The sequence below is a fragment of the Amblyraja radiata genome, chromosome 24 (assembly GCF_010909765.2).
Source record: "Amblyraja radiata isolate CabotCenter1 chromosome 24, sAmbRad1.1.pri, whole genome shotgun sequence".
Lineage (NCBI taxonomy): Eukaryota > Metazoa > Chordata > Chondrichthyes > Rajiformes > Rajidae > Amblyraja > Amblyraja radiata.
The window spans coordinates 34,888,359-34,909,838 of record NC_045979.1 but is presented as its reverse complement, the minus strand read 5'-3'; the positions used below and the strand labels follow the sequence as shown (position 1 = coordinate 34,909,838).

The following is a 21,480-nucleotide window of genomic DNA, read 5'->3' as shown; positions in this document are numbered from 1 at the left end:
GCAAGATTGTTTTTGCATCTGGTAGCTCACTGTACTTGTGCATGTGACAGTAAACTCGACTTGACTTGGATCCATCTCTGGCTTGTCCAAGGGCAAAACTCGAATTACATAACTGAGCAGAGCCTCATGCCAGTCACTGAAATTACACCAGTGTTGTAACATAGCCTCATCATTTTCCTCAATGATATTTATATTAGATTAGTGTAGTGTAGAGCGTGGAAACAGGCCCTTCGGCCCACCGAGTCCTTGCTGACCAGGTCTGTTGTGTTCAGTTCTGGGCATCATGTGTAGGAAAGATGTTGTCAAGCTGAAAAGGGTACAGAGAAGATTTACAAGGATGTTGCCAGGGCTAGAGGGTCTGAGCTATCGGGAAAGATTGAGTACATAGATACATAGACAATAGGTGCAGGAGTAGGCCATTCGGCCCTTCGAGCCAGCATCGCCATTCAATGTGATCATGGCTGATCATCCACAATCAGTACCCCGTTCCTGCCTTCTCTCCATACCCCGTGATTCCGCTACCCCGAAGAGCTCTATCTAACTCTCTTTTGAGTAGGCTGGGACCCTAATCCTTGGAGCGCAGGTGGATAAGGAGTGATCTTATTGAGGTGTATAAAATCATGAGAGGAATAGATTGGGTAGATGCACATGAGTAGGTGAGGGGAACCAAAGCCATAGGTTTAAGGTGAAGGGGAAAAGATTTATTAGGAATCTGAGGGGTAACTTTTTCATACAAAGGGTGGTGGGTGTAGTTGAGGGATGGACCATCCCAACATTTAAGAAACAGTTAGACAGTTACATGGATAGGACAGGTTTGGAGGGATATGGACCAAAAGCGGGCAGGTGGGACTCATGTAGCTGGGAGATGTTGGCCGGTGTGGGCAAGCTGGGCCGAAGGGCCTGTTTCCACACTGTATCACTCTATGATCACCCATTCACATTGGTTCTATCCTACACACTAGGGACAATTTACTGAAGGCACTTAACCTACAAATCTGCACATCATTGGAATGTTTGAGCTTGAGTTTTTTTTTTCATGTGTGCCAAGGTACAGTGCTAACCAGTCAGCAGAAAGACAATACTTGATTAAATGTGGGCGGAAACCGGAGCACTCAGTGAAAATATATGCAAACATAAGAAGAACATACAAATTCTGTGCAGACACAGCCATAGTCTGATCAAACCCAGGTCGCTGGCGCTGTAAGGCAGCAACAGCCACCATGCTGCTGTGTTGGGTAAGTTTTGGGTTTGGCCTGTTGAGTGTGTCGAAGACTGAGATGGATAGGCCTTTGGGTGCCAGAAGAATTTTGGGGTTTGGAGATATAGTCAAGCACTTTGGCGTAACTACTCACGGATAGCCCGTGCATATGATGTCATCTTTCCTATCTTGTGGCATTGTCTGGTATAATTTTGCACAGAATGAACCATTTGGCCAATCAAATCTATCAGCTTTCTGTATCGTTGAGTTTTGACACACAGGATGGAATCAGGCCCTTTGGCCCACTGATTAGCAGATGTTTGGACAAGAATCATAGATAAAAATACAAAAGCTAGCGAGATAAGGAGAGAAGATGCGTGAAATGGGACAGCAGAAGTAGGAATGTGGGTCTAAAGGGACGGGGGGTTAAGGGAAAGGGATAAATAGGTGTGCATCCAGATGGGGCAAAGAGAAAGGGGAAAAATAGTCGGCTGGAGGGGGGGGGGGGGGGGGGGGGGGTGTTTGAAGGTTAATCACTGAAAATGGGAGTATTGTGGAACATTCAATATTGTGCACCATCTGATCACCATATAAGCAAAGGAGGAAGGGTCTCGACCCGAAACGTCGCCTATTTCCTTCGCTCCATAGATGCTGTCTCACGCGCTGAGTTTCTCCAGCATTTTTGTCAACCTTCGATTTTCCAGCATCTGCAGTTCCTTCTTAAACATATAAGGAAAGGATGTAATTAAACTGGAAAGGGTGCAGAAAGGGTTGTCAAGGATTTTGCAGGCATGCTTTTCACATATGGAATGAGCTGCCGGAAGTGCAGGGTACAATTGGTACATTTAAAAGACATTTGGACACATTTTGTCGACTTTAGTATAGTTTGGACTAGAGAAACAGCGAGGAAACAGGCCCTTCGGCCCAACTTGTCCATGCCGTCCACGTTGCCTCTTGGAGCGAGTTCCAGTTGCCTGCATTTGGCCCATTTCTCAGCGTGAATTGGTGACTAGTTTATTTTTTATTTGCATTCCGGCTGCGATATCTCAGGTTACAGCGGCTTGTTTTGCTGCCGGACATTCGCTGGGGCAGCAATGTTTAGTTGATGCATTTCTGGCCACACCCGCAGAATTTTTTTTTATTAGCGGAAGGGGAACCTGCGCCTGGCAAGCAAAGATCCTAGAGCTGGCAAGTTCCGAGCGAATGCTCTCAATCGGCCAGAATCTGCCTGTGATCTCTCTGGTCGTCTGATCGGTTTCACGGGCCACTGGCGTTTCCTTTTCGAAGTCCTGGCATTTTACCTGGTCTTGGCTGGGGATGTAATTGATCGGCGGCAATAAGAGGTTACTCCCGGTGCGTTTGTCAACATTTCCGTCCGCCTGCAGTTTGGAGAAAAGTTTCCACCATGAGCACCGGTGAGTGAAACATCACAAATTATGTAATGCCACCGCCTTGTGGAAAAACACGGTCGCCCAGTTCTGGGTGATTTTGGAATAACAGGAGGATTTTGGATACACTTGTAAATGTTACTGAAGCAGGACTGATCCAAAGCTGATTATTTTGCAAACATTTCTCTCATGATTTACTTTCTCTCTGTGTGTGTGTGTGAGTGAGAGAGAAAAAAAGCCCTCCAGTCTTGAGTTTAGTTTGTATTGAGATATTTGGAGGAAGTTTTGCCAAAAGAATGTGCAGCTCAGCTTAATGAAGGATTCAAAATCTTTACGCATTATCAATACCAAAAGCATCCAAACCAACACTGAAGAATGGTCTTGACCTGAAAGGTCAACTATCTATGTTCTCCAGAGGTTCTACCTGACCTGAGTTACTCCAGCACTTTGTGTCCTTTTGTGTATTAACCAGCATCTGCTGTTAGTTGCTTCCAAGCCAACACTTAAAAGGCATTTGGACAGGTACATGATGGGAAACGTTTTGAGGATATGGAGGGACATGGGCCAAACAGGGGCGGGTGGGATTAAAGTAGATGGGGCACCTTGGCCGATATGGGCAATTTGGGCCGAAGGGCATGTTTCTATATTTTATGGCTTTATGGTACAGTGATTTCACAGTGACACAAATCCTGTGGTCATCTACTTGGTCAATGACATTCCATAGTTTGGCCAGAAATGGGAATGGTCATTGATTGGAAAAATCTCTGGTACCCTGGAGGTTGAGAGGAGATCTCAAAGAAGTATATACAATTATGAGAGGCATGGATAGGTAGATGGTCAGAACATTTTCCCCCAGGATGGAAATATGAAAGCTAGAGGGCATAGTGAGAGGGGCAACATTTAAATGACATGTGCAGGGCAATTCCTTTACGCGGGAGCATGCTGCCAGGGATGGTGGTTGAGCCAAATACAATAGTGGCATTTAAGAGACTTTTCAGTCTCTTAAGGATAAGGGGTAGGCCATTTAGGACTGAGATGAGTAAATACGTTTTCACCCAGAGAGTTGTGAATCTGTGGAATTCTCTGCCACAGAAGGCAGTGGAGGCCAATTTACTGGATGTTTTCAAGAGAGAGTTAGATTTAGCTCTTGGGGCTAAAGGAATCAAAGGATATTGGGAAAATGTAGGAACAGGAGTACTGATTTTAGATAATCAGCCATGATCATATTGAATGGCGGCGCTGGCTCGAAGGACTGAATGGCCTACACGCGCACCTATTTTTCCATGTTTCTATGTTTCTATGGTGGATGGTCAACAAATGCTGGCCTTGTTGGTATGCAACCTCAAGCATCAATTTTAACAAATTACTAAGGGTTTGTAAATGGAATTGAATGGAGAACATGGAACAGCACAGGAACGGGCCCTTTGGCCCACAATGTGTGTGCCTGACGTGATGTCAATACCAACTCCTATCTGCCTCCACATAACTCCATTCCTTGCATAGTCATGTGTCTAAACGTAGGTCAGGTGGGAAAATGTTGAAACTTGGATCAGTACAACCACTGTTATCAAACAGCAGAGTAGAAGGGGCGAATGCTTCAATTTCTTATGTACCTACCCTACCTTTCACCACTCTAATCCCACTGCCAATATCAAGAGTGCCGACATTACAGGGATTGAAACATCCTATTAGCTCTACTGGTATGAGAAGGGTTAATTGAGTGGGAGCTTATAGTGTGGGCTGTGGGTTGGAAAGTAGACTGAACAAAAAGTTCCACGTCTTATCATCTCCTCTCAGGCATGGGTGGATGCAAATGTGGACACGTTCACAAGCATGCACGCAGCAAGAACGCTGCAGTTTGAAGAAGGGTCCTGACCTGAAACGTTGCCTATCCATGTGTGTAGTTAGTTTAGTTTATTGTCACGTATACCGAGGTCCAGTGCAAAGCTTTAGTTGCGTGCTAACCAGTCAGCAGCAAGCCAATACATGATTACACTGCACAGATGCTGCTTGACTTGCTGGGTTACATAGAATATAGGTGCTGGAGTAGGCTATTTGGCCCTTCGAGCCTGCACCGCCATTCAATATGATCATGGCTGATCATCCAACTCAGTATCCTGTACCTGCCTTCTCTCCATACCCTCTGATCCCTTTAGCCACAAGGGCCACATCTAACTCCCTCTTAAATATAGCCAATGAACTGGCCTCAACTACTTTCTGTGGCAGAGAATTCCACAGATTCACCACTCTCTGTGTGAATTTTATTTTTCTCATCTCAGTCCTTATCCTTAAACTGTGACCCCTTGTTCTGGTCTTCCCCAACATCGGGAACAATCTTCATGCATCTAGACTGTTCAACCCCTTAAGAACGTTGTAAGTTTCTATAAGATCCCCCCCTCAATCTTCTAAATTCTAGCGAGTACAAGCCGAGTCTATCCAGTCTTTCTTCATATAAAAGTCCTGCCATCCCAGGAATCAGTCTGGTGAACCTTCTCTGTACTCCCTCTATGGCAAGAATGTCTTTCCTCAGATTAGGAGACCACTCCAGGTGTGGTCTCACCAAGGCCCTGTACAACTGCAGTAGAAAAACTGCAGTTACTCCAGGACTTTGTGTTTTATTCAAGATTCCAGTATCTGTGCTTCCGTGTGCTTTCAGAATTTCACCCTGGTCACATTTCTCTTCACAAATGCGGCCTAACGTTCTGAGTTCCTCCAGTAGTTTGCATTTTGCTCGTCCGCAGTCTCTTGTGTCTCTGTCACATTGTGTGTTGTAATGTGTAGAAATTAGCCATGCCATTGGAGACGGACTCAAACCTGGACCATAAGGTGTGACCTATTTACCCCACTAGGAGAGGCTTGAGTTGCAGCAACATGGGTGGATTTATGAAGTTGATGATCAAACCCTTTGTCGAGAGTGTCCTTAGCCATTGTTTGAAGTTTTGCCAAATAAAATGTTAATGAATTGCCTCAGGATTTTGGCCCAGCTTTTTGATCTGGGTTTATTATTGTCCAGTACTATTTATTAAAGTATTAAGAAAAGCTTTGTTTGTGTGCTATCTGATCAAATCAAGTAATACTATACACAAATACAATCAAACAGAATAGATAGAGCGAAGAGAAAGAGTACAAAATATAGTTTCTCAGCATTGTAGCATAATAGTTCCAGTTCGTGAGTTCTTGGTTATCTCCCAATCTTGATGATAGTGCTAGTTGTTGGTGTGCCTCAGTAAGATTAAATCAGTCTGAAGAAGGGTTTCGGCCCGAAACGTCGCCTATTTCCTTCGCTCCATAGATGCTGCTGCACCCGCTGAGTTTCTCCAGCATTTTTGTGTACCTTCGATCTTCCAGCATCTGCAGTTCCTTCTTGAACAAGATTAAATATACATCTGGGTAAAATGTAGGGTGGAGTTTGTTTAATTGGAAGAAACACTAATATGCTATGTACACTGTGGCCAATAGATGGAAGCAGAGGCAATTTTAAAAATAGAATATCTTTATTAAATGACAATGGACAAAGTGCATTGGGGATCCAAAATGTACACAGAAGATGTAAAAAAAAAAAAAACACCTTTCTCTGATCTGCCATTTGAGTGAAGCCATGTCTGCAATGGTTCTTCTTCTTTTTGCGTATGGCGTGCACAGCCTAAAGTTGCAGGACAACTTGTTCTATTTGATCTTATTTGATTGTGCACGCCGGGTTGATTGCATTCGTCGAAACAGGGCGGACCACGTGAAGGTTGCAAACTTCCACCCCGTCTGCAATGCCAGATGGAAGTGAAAGATTCCATGGCACATTTCGAAAGCGCTGAACTGGTGTCTAAAGAAGAATCCGCAGCGAAACATTGCCGGTCCATTTCCTCCAGAGATGCTGCCTGATCTGTTGAGTTACTTTTGTGTCTACGCACGATTCCAACACCTGCATTTCATTGTGTCCACATGGAACTTTTGGAATTGTCTGCCCTAGAGAGTTGCTCATAAGAAATATTTAGAGGGAAGGTTGATACATTTTTGAAAGATTGGGGGATAGAGATCTGGCACAGAGAAGGAATTCGGGACAGAGATATACTCCTGCTCACATTTTCTTCCGATCTGACATAGAAATGTCAATGGTTATAGGAATCAATGGTTAGGCTGATCAATGTGATGACAATCAAGTGGGCTGATTTGTCCTGGTTGCTCATGAACTCTGGAGTTTTTAATGGAGAAGAGAGAGTATTCCATTAAGTTTCCAACTTGTACTTTGTAAATAGTAAAAAGATTTTGGGAATCAGAAGTCAAAAGAAATTCATCTTAACACCACTCTTTTTCGCTGTGGGTGAACTGTTAATTCCTTAATTAAATATTGACCTCAATGAGATGGATTGTGATGTGTGACGCCCAAATTTAGTCGGCCAGCCTCCTGCCCAGCTGAATGGTGAGTATGACGCAAATGACGTCACGCGCGTATTTAGCGCGTACTTAGCGCGAACTTCGAGTGAAATCCGCTTCCGTTTGGTCGCGCCAAACGCATGCAATCGCATGCAAGTGGGACAGGCCCTTTAGGTACTGCATCAGCTTCAACTGGCATTCAATGGTGCTTTTTATATGATGCGTTTTCCTTGGCTTGAGTGGTGTTTTGGAGTGTCGACACCTTTATGCATGATATTGAACTGGAATTTTAGTCCAGCAGAGCAGCAATTTCCACAATCCAGTTGTCTGGAGGTGCTGAGCTCAGTCGATGTATTATAAGTGCAGAGAACTCACTGAGCTTGTGATCGTCTGCAGAGCTACTGTGCTTCAACTGCCTGTTTTCTGCCTTTACAGGTGAACCTTGCACCATATTTCCTTTATCTTCCCCAAAGCGCATTTGCCTAATAGTTTTTTGCCCTCTGATTTTTCAATCCCACATCCGGAACACTGCTGTAAACGTACTTTTCAGAAGGCTGGTCATTCTAAAGGGCCTGTCCCACTTACGGCACCTACGACTGCCGGCACCCGTCATAGTCGCAGCAGACGCCGAAAATATCACGTAAGTGGGACAGGCCCTTAAGTCACCTCACTGTTGCCTCCATCTCAGACTCTAACTTTACAGTCAAGTTTATTGTTATATGCACAAGTAGTGAGGAAAGGTACAATGAAAATTTTGCTTTTGCAGCAGCATTTCAGGCTCAGACAACACACAAAAACAAAAAATTTACATAAATTATGTTATAAACAATGGAAAGAAAAAGACTGCAAAATAAAGACAATGCAAAAATGCACATTGGGTTTTCTGTGGTTGTGTAACTCATCGCTATGGCTTTCAACTGTGCTGCACCTGCAACAGTTGGGGATCGACCGAGCTGAACTACATTTAACCTACCACAATGCTGAGCCTATGCAGCTCAGATGTACAAATTGCATTCTGCTTTGCTCATCATTGCTAATTCTACTTGGGCTCTTTGGCGCTTTGATCACCCAGTCTTCACTTTGATGTATCTAATCAACGTGAACACCTCCGCTCAGTCCGTCTTAACTTACTTGGCCTCCCGGTGGCTCAGTACTTCAACTCCCCCTCCCATTCCCAATCTGACCTTTCTGTCCTGGGTCTCCTCCATTGTCAGAGACAGGCCCAGAGCAAATTGGAGGAACAGCACCTCGTATTTCGCTTGGGTAGTTTACACCCCTGCGGTATGAACATTGACTTCCTTCAAATTGCTCTTGCTTTCCCTCTCTATCCCCTCCCCATCCCAGTTCTTCACACCAGTCTCCGACTACATTCTATCTTTGTCCCGCCCACTCCCCTGACATCAGTCCGAAGAAGGGTCTCGACCCGAAACGTTGCCCATTCCTACTGTCCAGAGGTGCTGCCTGTCCTGCTGAGTTACTCCTGCATTTTGTGTCTCCCTTCGATATTTAAACCAGCATCTGCAGTTCTTTCTGACAAATGTTGTCACACACAGTTCTGCTTACAGCTGCCACAATGCAACATCCACTCCCATGCAGCGGAAGTGTGTTCACCATCGATTGTAGTCTTCGCCACAATTTCATGCTCTCTCTTCATAGTATCAAGCAACACAAGTTGGGTTAGCTTCTGTTTCCAGCTGGTATCTCCCATTTTGAAAAGGCAGCTAGCTACAATAGTGCATCTGAGCTGAAGTTTAATAATGGCCAGATCAAAATTATCTTTTTTGATTCCCATTAATATCTATCATCCACCTATCCACCTCAGACTGATGTGGAAGGCATGGAACTGTACCATTTTGTTTGTCATCCACACTCTGCAAGTTTAGTAAATTTATTTGTTTCGGAAACCTCCCATTAAATCAGCAAATTTTGAAAGCTCAAAACAACGCACTGTAATTAGAGTGCTTCTGTGATGCTGAAGAATTTCCCTGAATTGTATAATTATCTCAATGCTGCAAACTAGTACTTCCTTTCCCGAACTCTAATGTATCAGGGGGTGAGTAATATATTTAAAGGCACTCTTGAGAATATTAAAAAACATTCTTCACCTGTGGCATTTCAGAAAAATTGTGTAAAATTACACGCATTTGTAAGCACAGCAGGTTAATGTTGAGTGTATCAGACCTCAACGATTCAGAAACTAGATTACAATTGTGCAAGAAAGCTGGAAGAGAGGAGGGGCAGGATAAGCATGGCAGGTAATAGGTGGATACATGAGTGAGAGGGGGTTTTGATAGGCAGATGGTTGGACAAAGCCAAAGAGATGAAAAGACAAATTGTGAGGCAAAAGCATTGAGGAGTTGCGAACCACCCCCACAATTAGCCTGAAGAAGGATCCTGACCTGAAACCTTGCCTATCCACATTCTCCAGAGATACTGCCTGACCTGCTGAGTTACTCCACCACTATGTGTCTTTTCCTGTTAGAATTGTATAGGTTCCTTTGAGATCCCCTCTCATTCTTCCGAACTCCAGTGAACCTGATAATCTCAAACAGTTAATCCTGCTAACCTATAAATCAGTTTGGTAAACCTTCATTGCACTCTCATCTTCCTCGGAGACCAACAAATGCACACAACTCCAGGCGGAGTCTCATCAAGACCTCCTACAGCTCGGCATGCCACCCCTGCTCCTGTACTCAAATCCCTGCTCCTTTACTCAATAATGGCCAACGTATTACCCTTCCACCTTCCTAATTGTTCGCTGCACCTAACTACATAATTTCTAACTTGCTGCACCCAAATCCTTGCTGTTGGCATAGCATAGGCAAACAGCCATGTTTCTTATCCCTGACATTGATGCAGGATGTCATAATACACATTAGTGGCTGTAAACATGATTGCCCTTGAGTATTTTGACCTTGTTGTTCTTTTCTTTAATTGAAGACCAAATGTCTGACAATCAATGGTCTGAAATGCAATAGAGACTCTGCACATCGGGAATTTTACCCTGAGATGAGTCAGCTGTTGGAGAAGGGAAGTGTGAACATTTATGATATGTAATCATATCAGCAGTTGTTCAATGCAAGTAGATCATTTATCCTACAACCTGTTCTTTTCAAAAGCTGCTTTTGATTCTGTTGACATAATACAGAAGATATATTTCAACAAGTTTTAAGATGGGTTACCCCTTACATCAATGTCCATTTTTATTTTCATAGTTTTCCATTCGATAGATTGAATCTTGCAGTTTTTCACAAATGATCTTGTTTTGTAGTTTAATAATGATTCAGGAGCTCAAATGTTACGTATTTTAGACTTGCCTGCAACCGACTACATATTTCCCAAATTAAAGTTTTCTATTTAGAAACTGTTGTCTGTGACTGAACTGGATTGGTTATTTTGTTTTAAGTGTGCTCGTAAAGTAAAAGAATGAATATAGATAAAACCTCCAAAGATTATCTTTAGAACTGAGCTTTTCTGGTTGATGGACTCCAAAGATGCAGGTAGACAGGGTGATTGAAGGTTGTGTTTGGCATATTTGCATTCATCAGTTAGGGCATTGTGTACAAGAGTTGGGACATCATGTTACAAATGTATAAGACATTAGTGAGACCACAGTTCTGGTCACCATGCTAGTGGAAGAATGCCATTATGTAGAAAGGGTGCAAAAAACATTCGCAAGGTTTTTCATGGGACTGGAGGGCTTGAGTTACAAACAGACTGGATAGGTTGGGGGTTTCTTCTCTGGAGTAACGGAGACTGAAGGATGATTTTATAAATATACTAGACCAAGTGCAGACCCGTTGGGTCTGTTCCCCCAACGTGCGATTGTGGGGGGGGGGAGGCGGCATGCAGCATCACACACTAACTTACCCCCCCCCCTCCCGCACTCATGCTAATAGAGGGGAGGAGGGGGGAGAGAGAGAGAGAGAGGGGAGAGAGAGAGAGAGGGGAGAGAGAGGACATAGAGAGAGAGAGAGGGGGGAGAGAGAGAGAGAGGGGGGGAGAGAGAGAGGGAGGGAGAGGGGGAGGGGAGGAGAGGGGGGGGGGAGAGAGAGAGGAGAGGGGGAGAGGAGAGGGGGGGGAGGAGGAGAGGGGGGAGGAGGAGAGGGGGGGGAGGAGGAGAGGGGGGGGAGGAGGAGAGGGGGGGGAGGAGGAGAGGGGGGGAGGCGGAGAGGAGGAGAGGGGGGAGGAGAGGGGAGGAGGGGGGGGAGGGGAGGGGAGGGGAGAAGGGGGGGGGGGGAGAGGGAGGGGGGGGGGGGGGGAGAGGAGAGGGAGGGGGGAGAAGGAGGGGGGGAGAGAGAGTGCCTTTTTACTTCAACCCAAACCCAAACAACCATTTGCAGGCAGTGCTTTTTTACCTCTGACCATATTTTCATTTTCAAACCAAATTAAGGGTACTCACAGTGCTGTAGACATTTGTCAGTGTCATTCAAAGCTCTGATTGAGGCACACCACTTGCAGAGACTGATTGAGGCACACCAATTGCAGAGACTGATTGAGTCACACCACTTCCTGGTTTTATAGTCCCTCCCCCTCCCTCCAGCGGGGGCAGCAGAGAGAATGGGGAATGTTGTAAAAACATTAATATCTCTGTCAATTTTCATCGACAGGAAAAGTCCTCGGCACACATGTGGCGGAGGGGGGCTCAGAGCGAGGTGGCCAAAAATGACGGCCGTAGGTGGTGGCGTACTCTCGGAAACCGCAGCACAGAAAGCCAAAACCGGTCAAGAACAGAGTTTTAGTAATATAGATAGATAGATAAAATCATGAGGGCATGAACATGTCTACAGACTAAAACTAGAATTAAGGTATAGAATTGTGGCATAGAATTAAGGGGAAAAGCTTTAAGAGACCTGAGGGGGCAACCTTTGCACATAAAAGGAGGTAGGCATGTAGAATGAGCTGTCAGGGGAGTGATTGAGGAGGGTACAATTAGAGTGTTTTAAATACATTTGGACTATACAGGTGCATGACTATAAAAGGTTTAGAGATATATAGCTAAGCGTTTGCAAGTGGGACTGGCTCAGGTAGACAAACTGGTTGGTATGGACCTGTTAGGTCAAGGTTCCTCTTTCCATGCGGTATAACTCCGACTAAGAAACGAGAACATGAAAGTCTTTTCGCCCCTTTGAGCTTGTTCATCATTTGACAACCTGATTTATATATGACTGGACCAGTTCTCTCCAAGCAACCACTGTCTATCTTATTGCTGATCGCATACAAATTAGCTGCCGCATTTCCTTGAACACTAGACCCGATTGTCCCTGAAATAGTGCTTATTTGGTTATAAATTAGGTTGGAATATTTCAAGGCTGTTAAAGGAACAAAATATTTATTTATTAATGTGGCTCATTTTAGGTTTAACAGCTGATCTATTTGTCTATATTTTAGGATTATTAGAATTACAATGAAAGTGTCAAAGCCACCACTGTACAAAAAGCACGCAACTAACTGTATGTGGTTTGGTGCAGCATTTTCTATCTTGTTGCAACATAGGATTCAATAGCAGAAATGAGTTCATTGAAAGTGGCTGGAATACAATTGGGGTCCTGACTGTCAATAACCAGAAACAATGGTGACTGTTGGGCTGTGAGAAATATTTGCTGCTGCTTTTAGAGATAACAAATAGATTAAGACCCACTTTCTTATAAATGAGCACAAACTAAGTAATTTAGTTGTCTCAATTAGCATTGTGAGTGAATTGTAAAACTGCAACTTTCTCGTTATCTGTAAACTAATCCCACAAGTGTATTTCACTTGATTCAGTTAATAATGGAAATCACTAACACAGAGGGCAGTCCCAAACAAGTGCTGGCTCAGAAATGGGGAAATGGAGCGAGTAAATTAATTATTAACATTGAATAAAACCATTACAGATTAAAATCCAACATTTACTCTGGTTTTGTAGTCACACAAACCAAACTAGAAAAGTACAGCAGATTCATTTCTATAGAAGGATTTTTTAAGTATCATGTTCTATAAAAAGCCTTGTATATTACCTAAATTACGAATTTTGTAAGCGTGAGAAAAAAACAAATGCTGTAAAATCAACAAGTAATTGAAAGTTTGTTCACATAGTTTGAGTCCAGTAATTACATCACCATTATATAATGTGTGAACCTGACAGTGTGATCGTTGGCCTCCCTTTCAGCTGTCAGATTCTGTTTGCAACCTTGGTGTCAAGTATGGCCTGAAAACAGTTTTGAACCAAACATCCAAGATATTCTCAGGCTTCCTATTCCCATCTCTGTGGCATCCCTTGACTCCATCCTTGTTTCAACAAGTGAAAGCCCTCAATAGAGTGTTGGAGTAACTCAGCGGGTTAGGCAGCATCCTTGGGAGAAAAAAGGATGGGTGACGTTTCTGGTCATGACCCTTCTTCAAACTAGAAGGGCCCCGACCCGAAAGGTCACCCATCCTATTTCTCCAGAGATGCTGCCTGATCTGATGAGTTATTCCAGACTTTGTGTCTCTGGTATAAACCAGCATATGTGGTTCTTTGCTTCTAAATCAAGAAAGCCTTATCTTTGTCTTTGTACCTCTATTGATTATTCCAACACACTTTCAGGGCCTCGCGGGTCGGACGGAGGAGCTGGGCCTCGCGGGTCGGAGTCTGGGTCAGCGGAGCGTGAGGGAGGTGGGGGGAGAACAATGGACAATAGGGGATGGACGGACACAAAGGACAATGGGGACCTGGCATGGGAGAACCACTGTCGGGGGGCGGGGGGGGGGGGGGGAGAACAAAAGGAGGAGCCGGCGTGCTTTGTAACTTTGTCAGCGCCGTAGGTGGCTGCTATTTGTGTATATATAGGGTATGCAGCAAAGAATTTCACTGTGCCTAGTCACATGTGACAAAGCATTCCATTCCTTTTGCGTGGATTCCTTTGTTATACGCTTGATAAACGAAGACATCCAATCCTCTGCTCTTCTTGTCCCAAATCACATTGTCCAATTTATCCATTATGTCTATGCTTGCATAAACAATCCCTCCATTTAAAATTCTCGCCCCTTCCCCCCCACCCTCACACTTGAATATATTAAAATTGTCAGAGGCCTTCAACTCAGGAATTTCCTTCCAAACTCTTCTCTCTTTATCTACTTTATCAAAGCTACTTCTTTAGAAAATATTTTTGTTATTTGCCCAATTAGATTTTGTTATATTTTGTGTGAAACAATTTATTTGAAAGCCTTGGGGACTTTTCCTATGTAAATTGAAGTTACTGTTGCTAAGGTAGATAGAAAGTGACTAAGATTTTTATGCAAGAGGGCAGGAATTATTTTATGCATAAATACATTGAAGCCAATGTCCTCATTGTGTAGAACTTGAAGTACTTGATGAGCAGTTATGATCACGCCTACCGTTGCATTATGTACATGAGGAGGTGTTATTGAGGTCTTGTCATCTGCTGGGAAACAATGAACCAGGATGAAGAGAGCTTTACAAATTTATGCTGCTTTTTGTAACAGAATAAATAAAAATGAAATGTTCTATTCATGATAAATTGTCAGGAACAGTACACGGGGAGAAGACTGACTTAAACCAATTTATGCAGATGGCAAAAAAAATTGTGGTTGGAGAAGTGTATATTTTTAAAAAATGACTGTCTTCAATTGAAACAAGTGAATCATCCAAAAAAATATTTGCACAATGGGATTTGGCAAGATTATATAGCAAGTTCACTTAGCAATTCAACCCATTGCCATAGCAACACTATCCGTGTAATTAGCAAAAGGGGAACTGATGATCAGTTTGGCTTAATTTTGTGTGTAATAGGCAGTTTAGTTACTGTGAAATACTGCTTTTATTTTTCTTTCCCTTTCATTTAACAAAAAAGACTGACCCTGTTTTCAGTCTTGTAATGGCTGTATTGCAGTGGTCTTGTCTATCCTGTCTGAGAAATATGGCAGAATGCGTCATGTGACAAAATCCAGTTCTTGTGTAATTGCGGCAGTCATTTCATAACCGTTTAATATAACGCCTGGGGGAGGGTGTCTGATGTTGTGAGACCCAAAACACCCGAAGACCCCAGGTCACATCACCGAGGATGCGTTCCAGCGCATCTAGGAGATGTATATTTTTCACACAGAAGTCTGGCTCAGTCAGTGGTACCTAGGAATAGACTGGGTGACAACCAAGAATGGTTTGGTGACTACTGGAGAGACAGTTGACGGCACGGAAAGACGGCACCCGGGACAGGCTGGGTTAGCACCCCAGTCCGTGTCTTTCGTGAGAAAGACACCCAGTAAAGCTACGGAAAGGCCTAATGAACCACCGTGGCCTAAAAATCCATCAGGCGAGAATGATATGCTCGGAGAAGGAGAAGGAGGTGCAGCGCACAGGCCTTGAACCTGGTGAGACGCAGGAGGAGCCCGGCCAGGACTCACCCCACAGAGCCCAGTCCCTCCACGCACTAGAGTCTCCCAACCCGTGCAGAGTAGTTATTAAGATGGCTGATCCGTGGGCGGTTGCTGCTGGGAAGCAAGTCGGAGCCTGATCAACCCCGGCTGGATTGCCTGGGTGAGGGTGTCTGATGTTGTGAGACCCGAAACACCCGATGACCCCAGGTCACATCACTGAGGATGCGTCCCAGCGCATCTAGAAGATGTATATTTTTCACATAAGATGGATATTTATTTTGTCACAGCATGGTAACAGGCCCTCCATGCTGACCAAGTTGCCATTCTGAGTTAGCCACATTTGCCCACGTTTGGCCTATATCCCTCTACTTTTCCTATCCATGTATCTTCCAAGTGCCACAGAATAACAGAACACTGTAAAGACAAACTTTAAATACCCACTCCTTGAAAGAACTTGAGGCATCTCATAAGGCAGCATACTGTCATATGTCAAGCATACTGCTGTTGGTTCAGTCACATGGAAGCCAAACTGGGCAAGGGTGATAAATCCCCTCTCCTATCGGATGTAAGCCAGCAAGGTTAGTTTCTACGATAATCTGTTTCTACGTTTTTTTAATATTTGCAGTTTTATTTCCCCAGTTGCTATGGTTTGTTTTGAACTCAGTCTCCAGAACTTTGACCCAAATCTCTTGAATTATGGCTCACTAACTTAGCCATCATACTACCAATCTCCATTGAACAAAGAATGTTGTCTAGGACCACACTATTTCACGTTCTTCACCAACAACATCTATAATCAGTGCATTGAGCCTTGACTGGGTATACTAGCATATTTCAACATCACTCCTTCATTACTGCAGTAGAACAGCAGTTAAGAGCATAAAATACACAACAGTTGTCAGCATCTGGGAGTTCTAATAAAGAAAACATATTAAATGGCAGCTGTGCATGTTTCATTTTATTTGAAAGATTAATGCTATTGGTGTTATCATATAAAGAATTGACACAAAATGGTGGACCTCTACCGATCTTCAAACCCAAGGGAGAGGACTTGAGTACAAAGCCTTTACAAGCACTAAAGCAATGTTGTCAAACTGAGTGGGATTTTTAAGCCACCCACACATTTTAGGTTATTACCCTTCATTCTTTATTCAATATCAATAAATGAGATAATGTTTTTATGTAGATGATTTTCCCCAAACACAAAATCTTACCAAAACAAATATATCAATGATCTCTATTGCAAATTTGCATTTCATAGATGTCCCCCACACTCCCAAAATAACACACTTCAATTTTAAATTCTAATTTACAGTCCATTAAATGGTGAATAAAATTAAGTTTTAATGTTTTAATTGATTAATTGTTGCTGATAACTCAGTTGCACAACTATTTATATAACCACACAGTAATGGACCTTTATTGAACTGCATATTTCAACCATAATGTCACCACTGCAAATAGTTAAAGTGATGTTGGTTGGAATATAATTGTAAACTTACTGGTCTGGACTACATTCTTTGTTCGGTTGCGGAATATATCAACAGGTTCTTGTTTTCTGTGGTAAACCTTACTGATTTTCAGTGTTAACTGAATCATACTTTAGATTGTCATACCGAGAATCAAACAAAACTATTCCTTTATTTCTGATGATTTCCTCCAAAAACATCTAAAATTATTATTATTGTTAAACATATAATCCGGATCATTTATTTACCTGAGTTTTCCCACAGCACAAAAAGATTCTGAAGTTGTTCGACATGTCGTCATAAATGATTGAATAAAGATACGTCCTTTTTGCAGTGTTTTGGATGAGATGTTAACTCAAGGTCGCATATGTTTTCATAGAAGGGAATAGCTTCAGCAGCTCTATTCTGTAACAGGGGAGTCCTGGCCAATAGTGGTCTTGTGCTGAATAGTTATCCCTCTATATATTTATCTCCTAAAACAAGATTCCAGCCTTTATTGTAGAAACTAGGAGGAGAAGATGCTGGTTTGCCAAGGAAAGACAATATACTGGAGTATCTCAGTTGGTCAGAAAGCATCCCTGTAGAATGTGAATGTGATGTTTTGGGTCGAGACCCTTTGTCTGAAGAAGGGTCGTGACCTGAAACGTCCATTTTCTCCAAGGATGCTGCCTGACCCGCTGATTACTCCAGCATTTGTGTATTTTCTGGCCTGAATTGTCTAACCCCATTTACATGACTAAACTGGGGAGGCAATTAAAAGTCCTTTATATTGGCAGGTCTGAAGTTATGTAAGGTGGATCAGATAAGAATGACTGGTTCCCTTTCCTGAAGGACATTAGGACAGTGCGGCAGCAGATTCGTGCTTGCTGACATTCTTCATTAGCTTGTGCATTTATTTTTAATTTAAATTCCAAAAATGCTACTTGTGCTCAGAACTCAAACTGTTGGTTCAGTAACGTAATCACTGCACAATTGCAGAGTGATATGTGGTTATCTTTACAATATCAGGAACTTTTTATGTGCATAATCTGCTACATTTACTAAGTGACAACATTTCCAATGTATGTCAACGACTATCAAGTGCTTTAGAATGTCCTGAAGGGAATGTGAATAGCAATAGAAATAGATATGCAAGTCTTTCTTTTTAAAATTCGAACGATGGGATAATTGGATCTTGTTCCCAAACCTTCTGGTTACTGGTGTGCCAAGTTATCCCCAACTTTTTCATTGCCCTTGCGTTACTGTGTTATTGTGTTACATGTATATTTCTGGCCTGGGATAAGTTTGCCAAAGTACATAATACAGAAGGGTTCCTATAACACAGTGACAGGAACGCCTGTTACCGTGTTTAAACCATCAAGGGTCTATTTTTAAATTGGGTATGTAAGGAATTACACAAGTAAATAAAACTTGTGAATAGAGTTGGATCTACAACGTGCAACCATCGTATTCTTCGGGGGAATCTGATTGAACCTGCAGCACTTCAAGAATTCTGGAGTTTGGACCGACAAGTTGATTTGTAAGAGATTCAATCGTCTCCAAGTTTGAACCTGCAAGTTTCTCAGTTTATTTGAATCTAACTCTGCCGGGCTCTCTTTTCCCCCTCCCCCTCCCCCTCCCCCACACCCTAGACCTGGGCACAAGAGCAGGTTCCAAGTTTCTTGCCCAGTCCAGTCTCTTACCCCTGCCCCCCCCAAAGTTTCGCTCCTAGGCTCCAACTCTCCCTCTGCACCAGGGGGTCAGGACTTCGCTCCCTGTCCCCCTCTGACTCCCAGGGAGAGAGCTCCCAGTCTCTCTCCCCCTATCATTGGGGGTCAGGAATTAACTCCCAGTCTCTCATCCTCAGTCCCTGGGGGTTAGAGCTCCCAGTCTCTCTCTCCCCCCTGTCCCCAGGGGTCAGAGCTTCGTTCCCGGTCTCCTTCCCTCCCTCTATCCCCCTCCCATTATCCCCCTCCCTTCCTCAGTGCTTCACCCCCCCAGTGTATCTCCCCTTGTCAGGACTAGGCTCCCTCTCTCCCCGGGTGCCAGCTTCACTCCCAGCCAGTCTCCCTCCCTCTGTCCCCAGGGATCAGCGCTTCACTCCCAGTCTCTCTCCCTCCCTCTGTCCCCAGGGGTCAGAGCTTCGTTCCCGGTCTCCTTTCCTCCCTCTCGCTGTCCCCGGGGGTCAGAGCTTCGTTGCCAGTCTCCCGAGCACTGGCGGCCATTACCTGCAGCGCGACATTGATGATGATGAGGAGGAGCGGGGGGCTGCAGCGGCGGGCACTGGGCCCGTTGCTAGGGGCGACGGCGGGCCCGCGGCCTGTGCTCGCGCCCGTGTCGTGCCCGCGCCCGCGCCCGGCCGTTGGGCTGCCCGCTCGAGCGGCGCCGGGCGCCTGCTCACTGGTGGGCGGGGGCGGGAAGTGGAAGCGGTCCCTCGCCTGTTGGTGGAGCAGCGCCTGGCGTCAACGAGGAGCATCATCCTCCTCCTCATCCTCATCCTCCTCCTCCTCATCCTCGCAGTCGCAAGGATCCTCATCTGGAGACAACATGTCAGACCCCATCCCCATCCGAGCCAAGAAACTGCGGCCCCGACTCCACGGCAGGAGCAGTCTGCAAAGCGCCGAGTCTGTGGGTGAGTCCTCGGCTAAAGGTCAACTTTCAGCATCAAACACCCTGTACTGTACAGCTTTAATATTGCAATTGACCTGCATTAGATTTATGAGTCCGAAGAAGGGTTTCGACCCGGAACATCACCCGTTCCTTCTCTTCAGAGATGCTGCCCGTCCCCCTGAGTTACTCCAGCATTTTGTGTCTATTTTTAAGATATACGAGACTGAATTGCGCTGCAGTGGCTGTCACTGTTGCTCAACATTTCCCTGTTTGCTATTTACCCCGTGCCTTTACTCTTTAAAAAAAAATACCGTTTTAGTTGATTTATTTTTTTAGAATTAGAAGACCTGCTTCCGGTCAGATTATCGGGGATGCTGATTCCTTATGCAGCAGGAACGGACCAAATGTGGCATTTAATCCACGATTAATTACAAGGCATCTGGGCTTCATCAAATGAAAAGATCTGAGGGATCTTTGCTCCAAAAATTAAAGACAGAAGGCATCTTCAGCCTAAAATTAGAGATTTAAGATATGATTAGTGAATAATTACACGTCGAATGCAGGTTAATTCTTATATTAAAACCCATCCAGACAAATAATTAGTGATGTTTGATCCATGATTGAAAAGATGCAAGCCATTTTCCTTCCTCTTTTTGCAATGTATTCTGTTAGCTAATTATTTATCATTTATCTGCAGTGCTGGTTGTATGTTGATTTGTTTGTAAACCAATTGCTTGCACTACAGTTCATCTGTGTCCCTGTTACTGCTGTAATGCGTTTTAATTTTGGAGATGGACTAGCTTTGTGTCATCTCTATAAACCATATTAGGGGGCAGATCTGATATTTGTTATGAATATTGGAGAATTAAATACCCCACAAAGAATCAACTCCATAATAGCCAGATTATTTTTAATGTCATTGCTGTTGTGCATCGATATCAGACCAACTATTAAAAACAAATTGTACGTAAATAGATTTTTTAATCTGTAGGTTGTAGGAAAACTCGAAGTATTACCATGTTCACAAAATGTAAATCGAATTCTTTAATGAAGAATATTGACAAAGAAGATTTGATTTAAAAAACATTCTGGCAATTTGTTTTAAAATCTATAATAAAATCAGAAACTGCTAGAACACCAGGCAGGGAGAGTAAAACAGAATTAATGGTATTGTTGTGGGTAAATGACCTTTCAGCAGAATGGACTGGGTCATTCAATGTGATTTATGCACTTCACCATTCTGGTGTATTCCTGACTGCTAGTTCGCATTTACTGAAACAATTATGTTGAACCGATAAAGTGTTTTGACAAACAAAGTTTGGCAGCAAGCCAGCAAGCCAGAACAGATAACTTAAATCATTTTAAAGGATGCCCTGCCTAAAGGACAAGAGAAGCAGAGCGATTTGAAAAGGGAATTCTGGGGCTCAAAATTAAGATTTAAGAAGGGAATTAGGTCTTGAGTCAGGAGTGCAAATTTGGAGGGGATTTGGGATCTTGGAGCATTATGGAGCTGTAATTTTAAAAGTATTCATATTATTATAAATTTATAATGCTTATTATTAGTGATCTGGACATGATTTAAGCTTAATATTTTCAATCATGAGTATTGTATTGACGAATGTGGACCTGCGCAGATATGTATGAAAGTTACAAAGTTGCTCACTCATTGACCTCCTATCAGACTGATCAGATAATTGTAGTGGTAATCTTTTACCTTGCTTCACAACACACAAATAGATAATGATGCTGCGATATTTTGAGACACTTATCCACTTTTTTAAGTCTGTAGAGTTTGCATGTTGAAACTTTACCAAAACAATCACTCATTAGTTTAGATAAATGTCATCAAGCTGTTAATTTATTTAGCCTTGATTTGAGTACCATTCTTCCCAGACACATGCATCTCCAAAGGTCACCATGTTCAGTGATCGGGTACAAGAATTCAGGTTGAATATTCTGCTCTTAATCTATATAGAATTTGTTCTCAGCACTAGCTCAGTTGAAATTTATTAACAGTGCAGCACAGAAATAGGCCCTATGGTCCTTGATGTCTGTTCCACTTATGATGCCAAATTAATCTCACCCCATCTGCCTGCAGTTAGTCTATAAT

At 43.4% G+C, this 21,480-nt stretch overlaps 1 protein-coding gene and 1 long non-coding RNA gene across 4 annotated transcripts in view; one reads left to right on the top strand and one right to left on the bottom strand.

Moving 5' to 3' along the window:
- Positions 1-2,391: 2,391 nt before the first annotated feature.
- Positions 2,392-21,480, top strand: part of ampd2 (adenosine monophosphate deaminase 2) — a 118,583-nt gene continuing 99,494 nt past the window's right edge. The window contains exon 1 of one of the 3 annotated variants that reach the window (XM_033042899.1): positions 2,392-2,613. In XM_033042899.1, coding sequence (XP_032898790.1) covers positions 2,604-2,613 — 10 coding nt within the window. In that variant the 5' untranslated portion in view covers positions 2,392-2,603. Of the gene's footprint in view, positions 2,614-18,981; positions 19,393-21,480 lie in introns of those variants that run through there. The other 2 variants (XM_033042895.1, XM_033042894.1) reach the window with 2 other exon arrangements.
- LOC116987020 lies at positions 12,992-19,093 on the bottom strand. The gene is made up of 3 exons (XR_004415622.1): positions 18,989-19,093; positions 14,314-14,360; positions 12,992-13,288 (listed from the first exon to the last, which is right to left on the bottom strand). It is a non-coding gene; the product is annotated as an uncharacterized LOC116987020 (long non-coding RNA).